General features: G+C 37.3%; 1 protein-coding gene across 2 annotated transcripts in view; it reads left to right on the top strand.

Moving 5' to 3' along the window:
* Window positions 1–219: 219 nt before the first annotated feature.
* Window positions 220–23,094, top strand: part of slc44a5b (solute carrier family 44 member 5b) — a 30,090-nt gene continuing 7,215 nt past the window's right edge. The window contains exons 1-8 of one of the 2 annotated variants that reach the window (XM_007558677.2): window positions 220–478; window positions 14,667–14,715; window positions 18,080–18,153; window positions 19,529–19,613; window positions 19,920–20,004; window positions 20,126–20,239; window positions 20,872–20,932; window positions 22,015–22,138. In XM_007558677.2, the coding sequence (XP_007558739.1) occupies window positions 436–478; window positions 14,667–14,715; window positions 18,080–18,153; window positions 19,529–19,613; window positions 19,920–20,004; window positions 20,126–20,239; window positions 20,872–20,932; window positions 22,015–22,138 (635 nt within the window). In that variant the 5' untranslated portion in view covers window positions 220–435. The remainder of the gene's footprint in view (window positions 479–14,666; window positions 14,716–18,079; window positions 18,154–19,528; window positions 19,614–19,919; window positions 20,005–20,125; window positions 20,240–20,871; window positions 20,933–22,014; window positions 22,139–23,094) is intronic. The other variant, XM_007558678.2, reaches the window with a different exon arrangement.

The following is a 23,094-nucleotide window of genomic DNA, read 5'->3' as shown; positions in this document are numbered from 1 at the left end:
CTCGGATAGTTGTCAGTACCTTAAATAGTGTAATATAACATTTCTTCAGTTATTCCGAGAAAGACTCACAGCACGTATTCAAAAGTCGGTTGTTAGTCTTATTTAATAAGCGAACTCCTCTCGTCCATTTGGAATATTACCGAGTCTCGTTCATAACAAAGAAACACGGAAGGGGGAGCGGCCCCTTTAACGCCGTTTTGGAATAATTAATGACGTCGCGCTGTAAACACGACTGACGCTCAGCTGCGTGGATGAAGCATCCTCAGAGCATCCAAGAGCCCAAGACCGTGCAGGCTGCCTTTGTTTATTTCACTACGGGACTGCTGTCCCTGTTTCTGCTACTGCGACGGGATAAAATAACTGACCCTCACCTCGACTCTCATATGCAGTCTCCAACACCAGCACGGCGGTGGTGTGCTTGTTCTACTAACTGCCATGGCTAGAAACACGGACACCCCATCTCCTTATCCTTACCATGGTGAGTTGGTTCGTCTTTGTTGTGAACGCTGTGGGGGTTTTTTGTACTGTGGAACGCTGTGACAGCGGGACGTAACGATATCCTTTTTTTTTACGCCTAAACTGCAATTGAATGTTACCTGTGCTTTTACGTGATGTTAGCTTATGTTATCAAATGCTAATTAAGAGATTGTAACGGTTGACATCTACTACGTAACGGCAGAATAACGTTTAAAACGCGGATAGTTTCATTGAAGTAGACAAGTAGCGTCTCCTCTCTCTTGCCTGTTTAAACTAGGCATTTAAACAACCGCGTCATTTGTCGCTGTAGTTTTGCACATTTATCCCTTTGTTTTGGTGAAAATTGTCTAGCAAAATATTACTTTCTGAAATTACTGCTTATATTATTTTGGGAAAATCAGTTGGTTATGAACGTCTGTAATTGTGAGACTAATTGATTAATCGATTGCAAATAAGCCGAAACAACATTGACTTTAAAATGCACTAGTTAACTCTGGTGCAGCCACCACACCACTTTGCTTCCCTGCATTAAACCAGGGCTATTATTTACCTGATTGTCATAGTAGCTTGCCAAGGTTAAATATTTTCATCCAATTCAATTGAGTTGATTTATGTAAAGTTGGTTCACATTCACAACAAATATAATCTCAAAGCACAACAGATTTGATTAATATTAATTTATAACTATATTTCAGTCTCATAAATGCATTGAAATTCAATTATCTACTGTCCGATTTGATCATAGAACTAATCCAGTTCCTTGGAAAATGTAAATTTTGGTATTCATCAGTAAGAGTTTCATCCAGGTAGTGAGTTTGCAGCAATTTCACATTCCCATCACTGATGACAGTGGAAAGGAACAACTCTTTTAGTAGTATAAAATTTTCAGCAGGGCACCTTGGGCATGACTGGGGGTAGATTAGAACTACAATAAATAAAATATATTAATAAAACAAACAGGGATGTGCTTGTCCTGGGGTACTTTCTGTGGGAACATTTTTTCTGTGTTAAGGGATAAATTGCCTTTAACATGGAAGTACTGATCCTTAGCACTATATATGCGATGATGACAAAGAGTGCACATAATTCAAGCCCACAATGGCAACCTCAATTCTGGGCTGCCACCAACGAGGTTTTATTTAATTAATCTATTGACAACGAGTTTTTATTTAATTAATCTATTGATAAATATTGTAATTTCATCATTTTTTCCGAGCTTTTTTTTTTTCCCCATAAAAGCATAAAATTTTTAGTTTGTTTTACATCTCAGTAACATAAAATTTTAACCGATTGTACTTTACGGGATCATTTATGTGAATGAAGTGTTACCACTACAATTATGTATTTGGGGATAAAATGAAAGGCTTTTGAAGGTGTTTTGTGTTCACCACAAAGCAGAATATGTTTAAAAATCATCTTCATCCCATCCTGAAATGTTTCTGCTTGAGCTATTTGTAGTCACATCTGCGATGTGTCCTCCTGCTTCAGGCCCTAAATTGCCTTAAATTCAAGATTTTAATTGTTTCATGATCCTTGCGGAGTCTTGTGCTTCCAATACATATTGCATAAAGAAACATGCAGTGTTGTTTTAGGCTGAGTATAAATACTTCCACGTCATCTGTGTGCTTTCATGGAATTCACCCCACATTTTCTAGTTGCAAAAGTTGTGATGAAAAGGATACCATTTTTTTTCAGTGGTCACACTTCCATCCAGCTTATTTCCATTAGAAAGTTCAAGAGAGCAATCCATTCTTTGACTACTGATTTTTAGATGGTTCAATACGTTACATCATCAATCATATATGGAATTGCATAATGGAAGTTTTGAAGGGCTGACTCAAAAGATTCCTTTTAAGTCCGAGATGTGCATTTTAAAATCACTTATCTAGTTAAAAAAAATATTAGACTATTGACGGACAGATTGTTATATATGTTTTTTACATTTGGTTTAAAATAAAATGTAGAGATTTTATATCTAAATTGAATCTCGAAATGATGATACTTGGCTTTTATCTTTTCATCTCGTAGATCTTACAATGCTAACAATATATTATTTTTCTAAGGATGATGAATGTTGAGGTGGTGTTTCTCTGTTTCTCACCATCTCATTACCATTGTACCTATTTACCTCCTGCATAATGTTTTAATATAATCTCAGTCTTGTTTTCACACCAGAAGAGTAGCAGCCACGTGTCCTGTTTGGATTGTTTTTATTTCTTTATTGTCTTAGCACTGCTATCTGTAATGATGGGCAAGACGGTACTTTTTTTTTTAACACATTCAAAAGCAAAGGATTTATAATCTCTGTAAGTCTGTATTTGCGACTCTTAGCTAACAATGACAGATTTAGATATATTTAGGCCACATGTAGATTTTCTCTCCATTAATACACCTTCATAATTACCCAAGCAATGCAATCTTTTGTTTTTAGGCAGTAGTATCTTTCTAATGAAACCAAGCCAGAATAATTATTTTTTTTATTTTTTCCCAATAGCTGGTTTTCATTAAGTCCCCCTAGTTATGCTTAGATGTGTCTCACGTGCACCAATATACGATATAGTATCAGCACAGTGATCTAGAGCAATAATTGCTAAATGATTATTGCTGTAACAAGTCTTTCACAGTGAACCTTCTTTCATAATGTAATGCGTCTTAGATTTAGAGTTTTGCTGGAATTTTATAAAGTTTTATTGCCTGTGATGACTGTTTGGGTGGGAAAAGTTTGTGATACACATCTTATGATGCTCGACATGTTTAAAGCACAGAGTATAGTGTTCAGAATCAACCACAGAAGCTCATGCAGAATGAAAAATCTGTGATTTAAAATCTGAATTTATTTGGTTATTTCAGTTAAGGAACAGAAACTAAGTTCATAGATAGCCAGTCCTTTGACGCCACTGATCCTGCTGAATGTACACATTTTTATCAGTAACTGATTTTTTATTTATTTTTTATTTATTTATTTATTTTTATCTATAATGCAACATATATTTGTACATTATTCATAGCAGTGGAAATCAACATGCTTCCCTGCTTAATTATCAAAGACACCAGAATGAGTACAGGATCTTGCAGGAACAAGTGTACGATGGAAAAGTTTAGGCTATCACAAAAACTGCAACATTTAACAGATGCATTGTCAAATCGGCCTCTGACGGATCCCCAGATGGGGATAGCTTCTGTGTCTTCCTGGCACCCACCCCCCAAATCCTGACACAGTTCTCCCCTTAGAGCTCATGACTCCAGCAATCTGCCAGTCAAGACTGCAGACTGTCAGCTGCAGTTGATCCTCTCTGTTCTCTGCAGACATGCAGCTCACCATGGGGGATGTCAGACTCTGTCTCTCCTCTTTCACAAGTTCAGCCTTATTCTCTATAATCTACAATGGATTTGACATTGGAGAAAATTGTGTAAACTGTAGGTAAAGTAAGTCGTTACCCCACGGGTCATTTATCGTATGCCTATGTAATATACATTCTTTTTTATTTTATAGTATACATGCCTTACTCTGTCAGACAGGCTGAAGTGCTGCTTTCTAGAAAATTTGGGCGAGAATTTAGCTAGACATTATTATATAGTGCAGTGAAAATATATTTCCCCTAATTTATTCATTTTCTTTTGGTTTTTGCTATTTTGTCACTATTCAAAGTTTAGACCATCAAACACATTTTACCGTCAAAGATCATCAGAGTAAATATAAAATGCAGTTTATAGAAGCTCCCCAACCCAGCCTACTCTGGTGTGAAAAAGTTATGACCCCATAAACCTAATAAATGACCATACCACCTATGGCTGTAGCCACTGCCATTAAGCATTACAGTAACTGGCAGTAAATCTTTTACATTGTTGTGGGTGGATTTTGGACTACTGTTCTTTGTGAAATTGTTTTAATTCTGTCACATTGAATAGTTTTGGGGCATGAAGGGCAGATTATGCCATTGGATCTCAGTTAGATTTAAATCTGTTTTTTTTTCTTCTTCTTTTAATTAGGTTTTATTATTATTATTATTCTGAGATGGTCTTACTTGAGATCATTCCCCTGCTGCATGGCTCAAGTGAATTTGTGTTCCAAGTACCTTTTACATCAGTATTTTTTGCTTGACAGGTGAATGCATGGCTCCATCAATAAGTGGTCTTGGTCCTGAAGCAGCACTGTGGTTCACAAGAGTCCCCAAACATAAGAATGGTTGGCTTTGTAACACTTTTCACAATGACAGATATTAGTGACTTGGTTTCTCATTATGCCTTTAGATCAAATAATGTCCTGCTTGTTGAGCCTACTTCCTATTGTCTATTTATGAATAAATAAATAACATACTTTGAGTTTATTTTTTATTAGACCTTTATTTATACAAGTTAAAATTGTGTTATAATGACTTTTGTTGCTTTTATGATAATATCTACACACAAATGATGTTTAAACGTTACATCATGTTGCAGTGTAATTCCCTCATCAAAAACACATACCTGGAGAGTTGTGTCGGAAAGAGAAGGAGCTTTGACACATGTCAATATCGATGGATCAAATGGCGCAAAGTCAGATTTCTTTCACGTTGAGTTTGATATACATTTTTCTAACTGAAGGTAACATATCTACTTGACTATGCTATAAAACAGCACTATGTGCCTTTAAGGTATATAATACTGCTTATAGATTGCCACCTGTAGTTTTAAAACAGTTTTGTTTTAGGACCGGACCACTTTGTCTATAGCCTTTTTATCACCCAGCAGCATGTCAGGGAGGAGCATGGCAGCGTTACTCAAAACTTCATAAAACCAGAGTGAATTCTGCTCACTCTGGCACTTTTCTGGAATCTCCTTAGAATAATTTAAATTGTAGAAATAGCAAGACCAAAAGTTTTTGCTGTTTCAAAAACCATTAAATAATACTTGGATACTCCGAGGGCCTTAGAAGGGGATATGGAACAGAAGCCGTCTGGGTCAGCTGCTTTAAGATTTAAGAAAGTACTAGGGATGATATTTTACTGGTGAAATGAAAGTTAATAATACAGTTGAAAATAATATGGTCTGGTAATTAGATTTTAAGGAATTCATTTCCCCTGCTTTTTTGAGATGGATATTGGAACGTTCACTACAAAGAGTTAACTTTTTAATTGTGGTAAATGTGGGTTATTGCTGCGGAATGATTAGAAAAACCAAAAATAATAATTAGGAGGGCGTTTCAAGGAAGAAAACCAAAAATACGAACAGTGCATCACAACTAGAGAAAGTAGCTGCTAGCCTGTTATTCATATTCAACCGTCATCCACTCCACATCCAGATTTAAATGTACCCCTGAGGGCAGTGTATTATATAACGTTTCTAACTTTGTAGCGAGGGCCCTGTGTGCATATACTGTGCTGGTGGAAATGCTCAGCTAGTCAGAAAAGTAGGAAAGTAGCTCATAATCATTCTGTAGCAGGTTTGTCCAGTGACAATGGAGATATGAGATCCATTCACCTCAGAAGTGTTGAGTTGGGCACCCTGTTAATTAACAAATTTCCCGCATGGGTAGCTTCCCTAAACACTGCATTTTTTATAGTCTTGACAGGGCGCTGAGAGCAATGGTTTGGTATCGCAGCATTCTTAGTCTTTTACTATGCATTGCAGTTTTAAAACGTGATGGCTTACAGGCAGAAAGAAGTATTGTTGTTCCCTCCCTTTAATACTACCGTCTCCTGCAAAAATCTTTGTCAGATAAACATTGCCGTGACAGTGATGAGCGAGTTTAGCTGGTAATATCATGTAGTTGTGGATTGGCTGCGTCACCTGCTGGCACACACCAAACCCACGACAGGTAAATGGCATTCTCTCCTAAATATCATCATCGTGCCTGCATTTCAATGTAACGCTTGAGGATATGAGTAGTTCCCCTTTATTTCTGGCATATTTCAATGTGTTTATCATCCTTAGTTTTAGTCTTAATACATCCTGATTTGAGCCATATGAGCCTGTCACTGATCTACTACAGAAGTAGTGGGACTCACTTTGCAAAAACTCAGCGCTATCACTTGCATGCCTGGAGGCTCCCACTGAAGTAACCAAGGTCACAAAGCCCCAGCCACAAAACTACTCTTTCTCAGCTCGGAGCAGAAGGCCTTGCTGTCAGCATTTGACACTGACGGTAATTCCACACTAGGGAGCTGAATCCCAGCCAAGATCCAACAGTCTTGTTATGTGAAGGAACGTCAGTTAACGCCGTATCATTACCACTGTCAGAAAACATGCTCGGGGAAAAAGTCATCATGCTCCAACAGGAATTAACTGAGGGGGTTACTAAGTCATGTAACACATGAGGATATGAGTAGAACACGTTCATCCACTTTACTGGATCCCAAAGGACTTGGCTAGGTAAAACTACACTGAGATTTGGATGTTGTTGTCTTGTCCTAAAACATAGACAAGCACTTTAATGATTGATCTGTCCTCCAGAGGGGGGAAATGCACAAAAAGGCAGAAGGACGGAAAGAAGTCTGGACATTAACGAGCGATAGACAAAGGAGAAGGAAAAGAAGGTCTTGTTGCTGGATTGTTTGGGTTTTGATTTTTCCTGTTTGTTTTCAATCTTATGTTTCAGCATCTGGAGAATTTTTTAAATGCTTTAATCAAATAAAGTATAAAAAAATTCAAACTTATGTCCAATTGGGGGGGAGGGGCATTTGTGGTTTGAATGTACTGTTCTAGGATTTTTAGATAATTTAGATGTAGATTATTTATTTATTTATCTATTTATTTTTGTTGTAAGAGTGATTATTTTTATTTGTCTGTGGCCGTGGAGGTACCTATTGAATCTGAAGCCTGACACTTTAATCACATTTAATATTAAGTAATTGTGTACATTTAGAAAAGGGAAACTTTACTGTTACTTTAATGTTATTCTGACACCTTTATAATATATTACTGGCACTTCCTTCAGGGTGTCTATTCCCATTCTCATAACAAAATAGATATGGTAGCTTGGGGGATAAATAATGAACAAAATAACAAGCAGCCAAAGACACTTAGCCAAGATTTCAATGTATGGTGTTCTGTGTCTCTCACAGGTCAACCAGTCATGCAGAGCTAATAGATAAAAATGGGGTTGTCTGCTTTTTTACAACACATCTTTTCATTGGAAAAAAATAATGCTGAAGTTAAACTTTTGCATGCATGTTTGTTTCATTGAACAATTGGCTGTCTTTTTTACCAGTGAGATGAGAGATTCTTTCCAACTAACTTGATTTGGACTGTCTTCCAAACAGACCTTGATAGCTGAGGATAAAACATCTGGTCCTATAAAGTTAATTTACTTCCATCCCAGAGTTTATTTATACTTAATTTACAATGATTTCACTATTGCCTCCAAATATATCAAGTTCAAAAATACAAAAACAGCAAAGAATTCTGTCCAGGGAGTAGTGTATGTAAAATTATCACAATTTTTCCTTTCAGCTAGACAGCTAATATTACAAACTAGGGAATTTTCCCCTTATAAGTTTTATAATAATATCGAAAAGTCTGTTGTATGAAAGTATAGTGAAAATAGTCATTTCCTTTTATTCTCATAGTACACACAGTTTATTGAAATACATTTACAAAGTTTCAAAAATGGATGTTTTATTTATGTATTTTAGAGCAACACTATGGAGTGTCTTGGCTGACCAATCAATATATTTTTAAAGGATTTTAGATAGGAGAGACTACTCACAGTCAAAGAAGGCAGCAATGGAGCAATATTTTTAGGTGCTTTTTTTTCACCCTCTAGTAATTTCTTGTGGGGGATTTAGACGAAATTAACTTGAATCCAATTCTGTGCTTGAACATTAGTAACATGCCAACATTTCTCTACTGAAGCAATAAAAGAAACTTGCAACTATTTTTAGTGTCCATTTGCTGCCCATCTCTTTCCCAGAAGGACTGACTTCTGTGTCTGAACAAATAGAAGGTAAATTCACTTGTCAAAAGTGCCTCAGCTGCATCGTAAGAGCACAATCACCGTAATGTTCCCAAACCACCTTAATGGACAAGCGACCAGACAAAAGCCAGTTTTCAAATGTTCGCTGAAAACCTGCTGGGAGAGTGCTGAGCAGACCTTTTTTGTTTCATCATGAACACCATTCCTGGAGACAAGCGTAGGGATTGCAGCATCGGAACATTTTTACAATTAAAATGATAAGACTCTGGCAAATTGGGAACCTTATGAATTGATGGAGTTTTGAAAAAGTGTTTGCTTCTTTCAGATTTTTTCTGTCTTGCTTCCCTGATAGACTTTAAAGTTTCAGATCTTCGAGCAAATCAGACAGTAAATAAAACTGGTGATTTCATTTATTAAAGCAAAGGCTTTCTAAACTAATCCGATACTACATCAGAAATTTGTTCGCTGCCTTAAACCAAATAACTTATTTTGCCACAGTTGACATTCGCGACTCCTGTAATAAGTATTTTATATCGCTGTGGGGGAGTTGTAGCCCACTTTTCTTTACAAAATTGTTTTAATTTAGCCATACTAGAATGTTTTTGAGCATGAACATTAAGGCCACTCGTCTCAATCGGATCCAAATAAAGACTTTGACTTTACGCCTTCAAAACCTTCATTTTGTCTTTTAAGAATTTCAAAAAGGGACTGTTTGGCAGTAGATGCCATTTATGCCTCTCTTTGTTTCACTGGGCTTCTTTTTAACCTTTTCCAATGAGCTGAAAGACGTCACAAATCCTGTTTGTTCTTCATTGTATGATGGGTTTTGATATCCATTAGCCTACTTTAAACTGACATGTTTTATTATAGTAATGTCTTTGTCCTGCAGGTCTGGTAGTCATCAAGCCTGTATACTGGAACGCATCAAAAAAATGTGGCTAATATTAGTTGTGTCATGATTTAGAGATTGGCGTAATTATATTTTCACGTAAGCCCAGGTTGGTCTGGATAGCTGTTTTTCCATAATAAATAAAAAAGTGTGGAAAAAAGGCAAAGACAGGAAGGAGGAGGTGGGTGAGGGATACTTTCTCTCATCCCCGTAGTTCTGAAAAATGTTCAGTTCAGCGATACTTCACATTTTCTTTATTGTGGAAGTGTATGTAAAAATAGTGAGTAGAAGCAACAAAAAACAGTCTTTTTGACCCTTTTGACCCAGGCCTTGCAGAGCACAGTTACTAGCACAGCTAGTAGTTAGTAGCACAGCTACTTGAGCTGTTTGCCTGACTACAGTATGAAAGAGGCCTGTGTTGGACAGTGGACCTCTAGGGGACACTGATGCCCGTGTCTGTGTGTGTGTTTATATATATATATATATATATATATAAAATTCCCCTCTCACCCTCCGTGGGTGGTCTCTTTCATCCTCTGAGCTCGGGTCCTCTACCAGAGGCCTGGGAGCTTGAGGGTTCTCCTCCAGTATCTTGGCTGTGCCTAGAACTGCACATTTCTGGACTGAGATGTCTGATGTTGTTCCTGGGATCTGTTTGAGCCGCTGCTCCAGTTTGGGGGTGACTGCCCCGAGGGCCCCGATGACCACAGGCACCACTGTGGTCTTCACCTTCCAGGCCTTCTCCAGTTCCTCTCTGAGGCCCTGGTATTTCTCCAGTTTCTCATGCTCCTTTTTCCTGATGTTGTGGTCACTTGGTATTGCTACATCCACCACAACGGCTTTCCTCTGTTCTTTATCCACCACCACAATGTCTGGTTGGTTCGCCATTACCATCTTGTCTGTCTGGATCTGGAAGTCCCACAGGATCTTAGCTCGGTCATTCTCCACCACCTTTGGGGGTGTCCCCCATTTTGACCTCGGGGCTTCCAGTCCATATTCTGCACAGATGTTCCTGTACACTATGCCCGCCACTTGGTTATGTCGTTCCATGTACGCTTTCCCTGCCAGCATCTTGCACCCTGCTGTTATGTGCTGGACTGTCTCAGAGGCCTCCTTGCACAACCTACACCTTGGGTCATGTCTGGTGTGGTAGATCTGAGCTTCTATTGCTCTGGTGTTTAGGGCCTGTTCCTAAATATATATATATATATATAAAATGGATGTGCGAGCATAAAATCAAGCTGGGAAAGGCTAGGAAGTGTGATTGTGGAAGGAGAACAAAGAAAGTGCAGAGCTTGTCAATGGATGGGGCGCTTTATGTTCGTCTGTCTGAATGCCACAAACGAAATAAAAATTTTAAAGATGGTCCGTCTTTCCATCTTCTTTGAGAAAAAATGACTTGAAGTAGTAACCTTTCTATGTTTTAAAGGTAATGAGGATGTTACACAATATAATTACTTTTCCTTTCTACAAAGTATTATTCAATGAAGACAATACTAAGGAATGCTTAGCTAAAAAAAAAAAGTCTTGTGCTGATTCTTCACTGTACACAGCTTTATTATATGAAGCCTTTTGTTTGTCACCATGAATTCTTATGCTTACATTCAGAAAAGGACACAGTGCCGTTGTCCAACTTAATGTCAATAGATTAAATGTTTGTGCTGCTAACAGCGATACTAGCTGTCACAGCGTTGCATGCCTGCCAGGCTTTTTCCGAGCAGTTCTGACTACAGACTCTTGTTCTGCCTGACTACAACCAGCAGCACACATACAGTCCACCCTGCAAAGGCAGACTGCAGTGCAGTCTAAACAGCCGTCATCTAATGCAGTGTCTGCTGGTGGCCCAGCATCGTTGATGATTTTCACCACGAGTTCGCGCTTAGCCCCTCCTTCATGTTCATTTTTTGGGTCAGAGAAAAGTACATCAGGCTTGTCTTAAGTAGTTAAGGTCATGAACAGGAATCGTAGCTTGTGCTAAATTTAGCTTTTAGTTGAATAAGCACCTCTGATTATGACTGTATCCGAGTAATGAGGAGTTGAAGTGATCCAAAATAGTTTGACTGAGTGTGAGTGAAATTTTAAAACTTTCCGCTGCTCAAGATCCCACTTGTAAATTCTTTTTGCAGAGCCACTTGAGTTAAACAGTCTCTTAGTCTGTGCTTTGCCAGTTTGTTCTTTTGATGATTTCTCTGCATTGCAACCTATTGACAAATACCTTATTGACTCATATCTCATACCGAATATTTTGTATTGGCAGCTTAAGTATCTCAAAGCTGTTGAGTTCGGACACCACTGACACGACTGCATCCCCTGACATTTACTGTTCTGCACCACAATCTGTCCTCTCACCACTGGCTCCCCTTGATCTCAGTATGATTCAGCTTCCACTCACCATATGGGCAGATTTTTGTCACAACATTTCCTGAAGTTTGAAGACTGTAATGGGTGTTCAGATGGCTAAGATGACTGAATTTACCTTAAATATATCTGTTTACAGCTAGCAAATGGCACATTTTGCTCAACCGAGCAATTGTTGTTTTTTTTGTTTTGTTTTGTTTTGTTTTTTAAATCATCTCTGGTTTCGGATAATCCAATATAATTGTCTGGTCACGGATCTGTGTCAACGACCAGTTATTAGGACATGGTCTACGGTCCAGAGATAACTTCCTCTTATTAATAAGCAAATGTGCTGAATTTACATAATCAGATTATTAAATGACCTACTTCACCTTGTCTGTGTGGGTAGTAAGGAAAAATACTTGCTTTGCTTTTCCTGGAGGGGTATATTTTGACACATATTGTGATTGTTGATGAGTACTTTAAAACACAGGAATATTCTTAAATAAGCTAGTAGTTTTCCTGTTAAAGGAGCATAGATATTTGGGCCAAAACATCTTTCAGTCTGAAGCAGCTTTTCCCCTGTTTCCTATCTTGCCATGTATGTCGCCATGTCTAAAATCACATTTTTGTGGGCCTAAAGTAAGGAAAGTAAGTCTTTTTTTAAGCTAAACTTTTCCATCCAGTTGGGCTATGAAGTCTGTCTGTCCCTTTGATGAAACCCTCGTTTTGCATAGAGCATTCATATTGAAATGAGGGGTGATCTCAGTGTTTTACTCCTTCAGGGGAAGATAAATTACTTTTGCCATGATGTCACCGTCTCATTCTTTTTTCCATACTTGTGTGCCAAAAGTTCACTGTTCCCCACACAGTCTGAGTCCCTTCAAGTGATGAAGTTGCTGAATTAATTAGAAAGGAGGTCATATTGTATTTGACATGGTGAGATAAGCGAGTATTCAGCAATGCGGACAAAGCTTTTGTGTAGCATAACATTAACCAATGTCATTATTGGGTCATTACTAACACATTTGGAGTCACTTGTGTAAGCTTAGTCGCAGTGATTCTATACATTTCATTGTGACACTCTGTCATGTCAAAAACATCCTTTGCATCCTGGCTTAGCTGCTAGCTACAATCCCATAGGAAGGTGATGCTGGAGCACTGATTCCCCAAGGCAGCATTTCTATGCTATTGAAACACAAAACAGGTGCACAATAGTTTGATGGGAAATTCGATATATAATGTGGCTACAGTAAATACACAATACCACCCTTTTAACAGGGCACATTTCAAATTTTTCCTCACAAATTGAAACTCAATACATCACCTGCAGTGCTTTAAGAAGGTGTTCTCAGTAACTTGTAACTTTTAATGCCTCCGTTAAGAGTGAGTCGAAGCAAAAAGAGAACAATGCTGCAAGTATATTTTTGGCCATGTGTTTTTCTTTTGTTGCTGACTGTGCAGCTGAAGGGCACCCCTTAAATTTAAAATAGCTGCTGAGCAGAGTTTTCGCACACCTGCTGAAGCACCCTGTTTTACTGTTGACCCATGTATTTAAAATTTCTGCCATTCATAGTTACTGCTTTAGATGCAGTTAAAGGTTATAGAAAGTGTTTGAAAGGCCACAGCTAATGTTCACCGTATTGTAGCTGGTAGTTTTGTAGGTATAGCTAACAATCAGGCTTTGCTGGTCTTAGAAAATTATTGATAAATGTTGTTGATACACTCACAAGTCCTAATAAAAGCATTACATTATGAGCAAAAAGTAAATTTAGTTTAGCAGTTCCTTTAAGAAAACAAAAACTCTATATTATTTACAGTTTCTAAGAAACAGAATTGTGTCTTTCTTTGCTGTATGAAAATAATCAAAATGAACAGAAATAAATTATTTAAGAATGTCTCTGTGTGTAATAAATGTTTCACTTTTGAGTTGAATTGCTGAAATAAACCTTCCAGTAATATCCATTCAACTGAGGTTGCTGCTATGTATAAGGGAATTTTATTGTAGGTCCCTTTATTCATTTAGAATACAGGTGTTTTAGAAGTCTGAACCAACAACCGAATTTTGCATTTCTCAGATATTTTTTTCCCAATCAAATTTGATTTGTACATACACTGATTTGGGAATTGGGCAGATGGGAGAGACCCAGTCATGATGCCCCCAAGTCTGCCTCAGCTGCTCAGAAATATCACACCCCATGTGCAACGATTAATGAGGCATCAGAAACACGTCATATGTACTGTCAACTGCAGTTGAGACTGTTTTGGGACTAAAGAAGCAGTGATTAAATGCAAGTACATGTGCTCTGCTGCATTTGAAAGTGCGCACGTTAAAGAACTTAAGAGTTCTTTGGAAGTTGACTGGTGCTCATACAGAGTAATGAGATGTTTTTCCAGCATCCCATCAGATCGAGTTTTGAAGAAAAAGTTAACCCCCAGGGGCCCAAGAGAAACGTCTTTTTCGTCCAACGCTGTTGTTTGCGGATGTCGCTTTTGCATTAGATTTGTGCGTGTCAGTAACACGTGAATGATGTTCTGGGGCTGCGTTAACATTTTCAGCGTGTTAAAGTCGATGTAATTAATTAATAAAGATTAATGTGTTTGAACAGCACAGCGGCAGAGTTAGTAGTGCTGTTGCTTTCCAGCAAGAAGGTCTGGGATTCATGTCCTGGCCTCGGGTCTTTTTGAATGCAGTTTGCATGTTCTCCCTGTGCATGAGTAGCTTCTCTTCAGGTACTCCAGCTTCCTCCCAACGTCTAAAAACATGAGTGTCAGGTTAATTGAGCTCTCTAAATTTTCCTTAGGTGTGCGTTTGTGTGTGTGCATGATTGTTTGTCCTGTCTGTCTCTGCGTGACCGTGATATGGGCTTGGTGCAGGCGTCTACCGCTTCTCGCCCAATAACCGCTGGAGGCATCAGACCCCCTCACAACACTGCAACGATAAGGGTGTTCGAATAATGGATGGACGGATGGATGGAAATTAATGGCTTGGAGTTCCGGCCTTTGTTATTTATCATATTGATTAATTGTGATTGTATTTATTAATCCATGTCGCTGTTCTCTCTACAGGTGAACCAATCAAGTTTGACCCAAACTTCAGAGGGCCTGTTCAGAACAGGTAGATACTAATCTTTACCTAACCTGACATTCAACACGTGCACATTCTACAAAATATTAATACTCACTGGATATGATTTATATCAGAAACATGTATTTCCGTTGCACTTTATTGCAAAATAAGAAAAACTCTTTTTTTTTTCTTTTTCTTTTTGTAATTTAGACGACCTGACCCACTGCGTCTGAACCCTACTTGTGTATTGATTGTCCCTGTTGTGCTATCATTTTGGCACATACTTCTGTCACATTGTGATACATGGATTATTTTTCATGCAACAATAATGATAACTACTCTGGTCATACAACCACAGGGAATTATGGGCATAACAACATAGTGACAGTTTCAACAAATATGTAAAAAAAATATATATATATATAAAATTGTTATATACTGCAGCTTTAAACATCAAAAAAATAAACATAGGCCTACTTAGAGGAGCATAAAGAACATTCAGTTATTTATAGGAGGGGTAAATAAAACAAAGTCTTGAAATTAATTTTACATTTAATAGTGGTTTGATTTCTTCTTAATTTTATTTGAATAAAGTACACTTTGCAATAGCCTTTGAGGTTTTCATTCTCCATTTTTCTTTATGAGTTAGTCTTTTCCTTTTCTTACCTGACTAATTTTCCCCTTTGACCAATCTTATCTTTTATCTTTAGTGCCAGTTTGGCAGGTTGCTGTGCAGGCATTTTCCAGTCCTGTTGTTTCTCTGAGTCCAACCCTCCACATTACACATCACTGCGATGTGGCTGCTTGGAGGAGCAGAGCACACTTTGATGTTGTTCTGACCCACAGGCTTTTCTTAATGAGAGCACGGAGAAGAGTAACTCAACGGTTGTCTTTCTTTTTTTTTTTTTTTTTTTTTTTTTTTTTTTCCAACCAGGCTGAATATGGTAACTTATGCAGTTACTATAAGTTATTTATAGGTTAGATGTTGTAAATGTTTACCATTTTAAACATATAAAATCAAAACGACACAGCAGTGAACAGCGCCCTATTCTGTGTGTCACCGAGTCTTAAATGTAGATTTTAAACATAAATCAAACTGTCTTTTTCATCACTCTTTTTCTTCTTTCAAAGTGTTGTATTTGGTGATACAGCTGCCCTGAGCGGCTGCCACTCATGGATTTTTTTAAGCATGTAAAATATCCCGTATTTGAGCAAATCTCTGTTTTTTGTTTTTTTTTCTTTGTTTGTTTGTTTTTTTTTTGCCCAAATGATTTTGACAAAGCTGGGACAATCTGGCAGATTCCGGCCACAATGGCTCCCCACTATCCTGTTAAAAACCTGCCATCTGTGTCACTTTGGCTCCCGCAGATAACCAGCCCTTCACACACGATGCACACTCCAAAGTTTGCCACTTCACTCGCGATGCTTCAAGTATTTATACATTTAGTTGTTTTTTTTTTTTTTTTTTTTTTTTTTTGTTTGCTTTTTGTCCTTTTTAGTTTTCAAGCAGAATTCCTGCCAACAGGAAGTAGGAGAAAGCTTTTGTTGATCTCTGTGCAAGTGACATCTGAGCAGATCTGAAGCTTGGGAGTGCAGCCATGTTGGAATCTACTTGAGATATAACAGAGCAAAGCAGAACTGTTTCACTCTCCTCTTTTTATCAGCCTTCCTCCAGCACACTGACCTTTATTTGCTTCAAAGGTGACTTTGTTTTAACACTCTAGTGCTGTGCTTGCTTTTTTTCCTTAAAAAATGCAGTCCTGTCTAAATGTGGAGATGAAACAGACAAGAAATTCATGGAAACCTTTATAAAAAAAACAACAACAAAAAAACAGGAGAGGCACTTTCACCTGAGGATGCTTAGCTTTTAGATATTCTCGCTGTAATTTACCTCTGATGTTTAAGAGTGATATCTTAGCTATTTACCATCCAGGATGGAGATGAATTTTAAAATTAGGAATGATATACTTTCCATAGGAACCCAGACATTTATTTTTTGAAAAAAAGAATGAAACGAGTGACACTTTGCTTTACTACCTTCTTTTTAAGACTCATAATCTTGAAACTCTTTGGTAATAGAGAAGCATATTGTCATTATAAACCTTATATTCTGTGTCTGTGGCTGACATAAACATACATAGCAGTGACCAATTTTGACACCGTTTTTTTTCTTTTATGCCTAGATAAAATGGTTGATATCACAAGATAAAAAAAACCCCAACTAATAATGTAATTGGATGCTATTTCAGAAGTCAAAATGTTGTACAAATTCAAAAACAAATGTTATGTTGGAAAATAATATGCTTGACCATATTATATATAGTATTATAGTCATATACAGTTATATGTTTAGGTATTAAATAATATTCTTCCTTTAAGATCAAGGATTTTTTACATCTTTATATTTACTTTTATTGGACCATAAATATAATTTATTACATCCAAAAGCACATGTAAACAAAGTCAGACCGTTGATCTATAAAGTTAAAGTAAGTATACAATTAGCAGTATTTTACTCATATTATTATAAATTGCGTATTTCAGCTTTTATTCTTCTCCACATGGGTTTCTCCACTGCTGTTATCTCTGCTAATTCATTGTGAGGTGCAATAGAGTCTTTGTGCAGCGATGTAGTCCTCCTGCAGAAAAAAAAAAAGACAATTCATTGCCCAATAGAGACTCAAAAGAAGTACTGTTGCATCTTTCAGCTTAGGCCTCCTATTGACCTTGGCTTTGAAAAGTGGAGGGGATGAGAGCCTCAAGTCAATTTCCCAAGCAGACTGCACCATGGGAAGGTTTTGAATTGTCCTTCGCTTGAATGGTGCCACTTGACACAGTGGGCTGGACTTTCCTTCATTTGTGGATGGGTGTACCGAGCATCTGAATGGTTTTAAAATGAGCTAGCTGCACAGCCCCTCACTGTGCAGGAGGGAGGGGAAGACGGCTTGTTATGCAGCAAGCCTATAAAAGAGTGAAAAAAGACTTAGAGAGGATGCATTTCTTTTTCATCCCTCTTTTTTTGTTTTGTTTTATATACATTTTATTTTTGGCAGACTGCTGTGAAAATCTTCAAATATCTGTCTCTGTGCCAGTGGGACAGTTAACCCTTTGAGGAATTGGATTCTCATCAGGAAGTTGGTTGAGAACTACAGCAGTCCTTTTGAAAATGCAGTACAGAGATAATCCTCCCTCCAAAATGTGTACATCATATATTTTGTAGAGCTGTAATTCACCTGCCATAAACCTACTACTGTGTAACACAGTTATTATCTATAAATCCAGGGGCGCGTAATTTGGTTTTCTTTCGCTCTTCAAACATAACAGCAAATTGTCGGTTCACTGTAAAACTAAACTCCCTGTTTCGGGTTTCTATGTCCCTCTCTGTTATTTATGCTTGTGTTCTAATTTACAGGAAGTGCACTGATGTGATTTGCTGCATTATCTTTCTCATTGTTATCCTGGGCTACATCGCCCTGGGTACTGTCGGTGAGTTTCCTACATTGCCGGTGATTACATCACAAAAGCCCTGAATTAACAAGTTTGTTAATAACCCAAATATCTGGTTGTTTGGAGTGTAGCAAATTTAAATAAAACACCTTCACTCAAAGAATGCGCTCTGTTCTGGCCATGTCTTTACCTTGGGAAAAAAAATCACAAAATAATGGTGTGCTGTTTCAGTCAAGTATTTAGCTTTGTAATTATTTGTTTAAAGAAATGATTTTATTTCTTTAACAGAGACTGTGTGGTACATTTTCTTTCTGATCTGCCAGACTTATACTCTCCTAATCTGTACCTTTTTGACATTTAATGAAAAGTGTTTTGATAGGTGGTGCTGTTATTATACTTCAAAATATGACCTTGACTAATCCAAGCATTCTTCCTTGTCATCGTGACAAGATTGCCCAAATGTTTGCATCATCTACCAATCTAGCACTTTTCTTGAATGTACAGACTTATTCAGTAAAAATAAAATATTATTTAAAAGTTAATTTATTTCAGCAACTAAATTGGCTAAGTGAAATAAATTCTAAAGACTGATGCTTTAATGCCTTTATTTCTGCTAATTGTGACAATTTTCTGCCATGAGCTAGGGAAAGCACATTTAAAATAAAATCATCACATTAGACCAATAAAATAACTTTTACACCGAAATGTGAAATTTGGCCCCGCCGTAGCTCTTTATGTGGCCCTCTAAACTCCAAATTACAACAATAACTCTCTCCAGTTTTTCGCAAATCTGCAAAATTCACACACAAAAAAAATCATCAACAGATCCCCATATTTTTTCTGATTTTATTGACAATTTTTCTCAAAATTGGCCAAAAAACCATTGGGCTTAAGTGACTACTGCCTCAACTTCATTTGATGTCAAGTGATCATCTGTTACCGATACAGTGAATAATAAAAATTTACATTTAACGTCACACATTAATTCCTTCCAAATATTTCTTAATTAGCACCACAGAATCTGTGATTTTGATTGCAAAAAACCCCACAAAATCACAGAATCCTGGATGGACTGACCAGTTTGAAAAGATGTTCAATATTATTAAATTTTAACACTATAGAAGCTATTTATTGATATTTTAGCAAAATTAATACATTCTGGCACAACCCTTCTAAGAACATTCAGATTTTTGATATGACCCAAAATGAAAATGAGTTTGACACCCCTGGTTTAGATTATATAATATGACAACAGTCCCTAGCAGTAATGTCAGCAACTGTGTAGGACTTACTTTAATCTTTTTTAACTGTCATGCAATTTGTTGCTTTCTAGCTTTCGAAAAGGCGGGTAGTGATCTTACCAGTGGCATTTCAAATGAAAAGCTGTTTTTTGTTTGTTTTGTTTTTTTCCTAGCCTGGTTCCACGGAGACCCCAGGAAAATCATCTCTCCAACTGACAGCCAGGGTCAGTTTTGTGGCCAGAAGGACACCTCGAATTCGTGAGTTACAATACATTTGCCTTCAAAAACTGACATTACAGTGAAATAATTATGATGTCCATGTTGTCTGTCAGCTTTCCCATTGTTATCTTTACGCTCTAAATAGGCTTTGTCTGCAGCACGAGTACACGAGAGATGATTTGTGATTAATCCTGACAAGTCTTAATTCACAGAGCACAGCATGTGTTTGTTTTTCTGTGTGTATGTGTGCCTAAAGACTTGCTTCATAAATTGTCTCTGCAATAGAATTTTAGATCTCTCTAATCTAAAGCCCTTCTTTGTCTGTTGTATCTTCTTTGTTTGTAGAAATAAAAATATATTATTCTACTTCAACATGCTGAAATGTGCCAGTCCTGCAGTTTTAATTAACCTCCAGTGCCCTACAACTCAGGTACGAGACTGAAGACAGCCCTGTCCAGTAGAGCATTGTGCAAAAAAAACAAAGCATTTTTCTCAATCTTTCCTTCAAAACTGGTGAAATTCATCCTCAAGAGATGTGTTTTCTCCCTCAGCTCTGTGTCTCCAAGTGCCCTGACAGATTTGCCACGCTATCCAACGTTTCAGCTGACAACAGCTGGGAATATTACAGGCAATTCTGCAAGCCTGGCTTTGAGTTTGGAAGTAAGGTAGGAAATGGTGACGGATGTTTGTTGTATTCTTCGAACAAACTGATTTATAGTTGAAAACAAACAATTTATTTTCCACCTAAAGTCTCTTTCTGTAGGCCTTTTTTAGCGTAAAAACATTATTATTTTTTTTTTATATAATTTAGGTTGATAAAGATCCATGTCTGCAGTTATTTACTAAATAACTTGATGTACACAGCTTTGATAGACGAGCGGAAAAAAGTCGGCCTTTACTCATACTCACCTCAGCCATCTTCTCTCGACTGACAGCAGCTCAGTGCTAATGACGTTAGCATGACGCGGCGTAAGGTGTTGTGTGGGAGCAAAAGACACCACACTCATACTGTTCGGAACTGAATCATCATTTTCCTTCCCAAATCATTTCAAGTGTGTATATTGTTCAATTCTGACAGCACTGAACTTCAGGTTTCATTCAGGATAAATTATGATGGCAAAACCTGTTGGCCTTTTTAGTGTTGAAAGTTTCTAGGCAGCATCCAAAGAGATTTTGTTTAACAATGAGCCCTTGAAAATTATAGTAGCACTTTTCTCTCTTTTAAACAACCGATTGGTCGATGACTGTTACGTATTTTGAGTTGTATATAACATTGTCTCGTCTGTTGCTCTTTCAGTCAGTTGCAGAGGTCATTCGAGATGAAGATTGCCCTCTAATGCTTGTGCCAAGCAAACCAAGTAAGTGGAAAAAATAAGTACTTGTCTGCCAAATAATGGCTAAGTCAAAAGTTATACCCTTGGCAAATTTGGACTTAAAATTCAATTTTAATGTCACTAACACCTTTTTTTCTGACTGGAATTATTATTAGAGGGGACATATTGCACATATGTCTCTTTTTTTAACAAGTCGTTTTGAAAAACCACAATGGGCGGACTCTTCCCCTCACCTAAAGCAACCCCAAAATAATGGATGGATGAAAAGTGTTTTGTTCCTCACTGCAGTTACGGAGAACAGAGCTGCATGGCTTCATTTTATTTTTATTTTTATGCACAATTTGAAGTATCACACTAGAAAAGCTTGACGGAAACAGCAAAATTCAAACTAACAATTTCTGTTTCTCAATAGGTTTTACACTCGCCTCAGGTGATCTTTGCATTTTCTGAAAAACGTTTGTTCTCTAAACTCTAAAGGTGGAAACGCATTTCTCAAATAAATCGTGATGTGGAGAATGATCCCATCCAGTTTCGGTTTGTCTGAATCACTTCACAACAGACTTTTTTTTTTGAAAACTACTGACAGTACACGGCAACGCCAGCCGACAGACTTCGACCGAAAGAAAGTTTTGTTTATACTGTTTATTGCAAATATGCAAATTAAACATGATTACCTCTCAGACGCTGCTTGCTGTCTCCTTGATGGCCTGGATACAGCAAGCAGCTGGACTTGGGGTCAAAGATGTACAGTTGTACAATTGTATGTCTTTTTGCAGTCATTTTCACGTCAGCACAGATTGTTGGCTTGGTCATCACCATGCTGTTTGCATAACAGTGGTGTAGCTCTAAAACAACTCATTCTCAAAGGAGCTCAAAATAGGCAGAACCAAGCAGGTGAAATCTCATCTGAGGATCATTTTCTGCAAAACATGTAACATTTTGCTTTCTTTTTATGTTGTTCTGGGATAGTCTTGTTTTCTACTAAAAAATAAACTTCTTGATTGAATGAAAATGATTTTAAAACTAAATCTTCACAGGAATATGACACGTTTTGGACATAACGGCAAATACAAACGTCTAACGTTTCCTTTCCAAATTTCCTTCAGTACTACAGCGGTGCTTTCCTGAGTTCACATCAAAGGAGGGATTATTAACTGTTGCAAATCAGACCACCTTCAGAGACCATCACAACAACACGTGGACTGTCAACGATCTCAGAGATGCTGCAATGTAAGACCTGCTTCCTGCCAGCCTGAATCTTTGCCTTTTCTTTCAGAAAACTAGATTATAGTTTAAGGTTAAATTTCACTTTTATTCATAAAATTTGCTAAATGTTGATGAGGGGGGAAGGGTGTTTTATAGGTTTGAGTCTGCAACACAAAGTAACTTACATTGACTACTCTGTGTTTGTGAAGACACTCTGTTTACGCTCCGTCACACTCTGCTTGGTCATTAAGTTAAAAATAAAAATTCTTATTTTTCTGAAGTCTTTTTTTTTTTTTTGTTACTTTCATACCCCGGGCTATACTTTTTAAATAATGGGAAAGGGTTTAGTGCCCCCTGCTGGTCATTCTTTGCAACTCTTCAACATTTAAAAATCTTCTAGTACAATGTGTTTACTTTTGATGTTATTATATAACATGGGATTTTAATTCTAAAAGTTACTTTATTATTCACTGAAATCTAAGTAAGTGATATCACAAACATCTGAAACCAGGTATGCACAGTACATACTCTATAAAAATGACATAACTTTTATAAGTATTTAGTTTTCACTTGGACGTTTGTTTTCATTTTCGGAGTGTGCTGCATATTTTCCATCAAAATATATAAAATCTGTGGGAAACAATTCTTCTTCTTGACTATGGCTGTGTCTTTCTGTGGTGTTAATACTTGTGAACAGTTATTTTAACTGGCCTTTCATTTGTTTTGTTGGCCTTTTCCAAATAGGTTAAAGTCAAGGTAGTATGAGTGTATGTAAACTTCTCCTGATAAAAAACAATCCCTAAAGCTACATAGTAAATTACATACAACAAATACTAGCAAACTAGTAATACACAGGTTGCAAACCTGATCTTCATATGTGTTTATTGTCTCTTCTTTCTCTCTCTCTCTCTCTCTCTCTCTCTCTCTCTCTCTCTCTCTCTCTCTCTCTCTCACTCTCACACTCTATAACCTAAGAATAC

The sequence above is a fragment of the Poecilia formosa genome, unplaced genomic scaffold (assembly GCF_000485575.1).
Source record: "Poecilia formosa unplaced genomic scaffold, Poecilia_formosa-5.1.2 Scaffold98, whole genome shotgun sequence".
Classification (NCBI taxonomy): Eukaryota; Metazoa; Chordata; class Actinopteri; order Cyprinodontiformes; family Poeciliidae; genus Poecilia; species Poecilia formosa.
The sequence above is the reverse complement of the archived record's forward strand: the minus strand, read 5'-3'. Positions and strand labels throughout refer to the sequence as shown.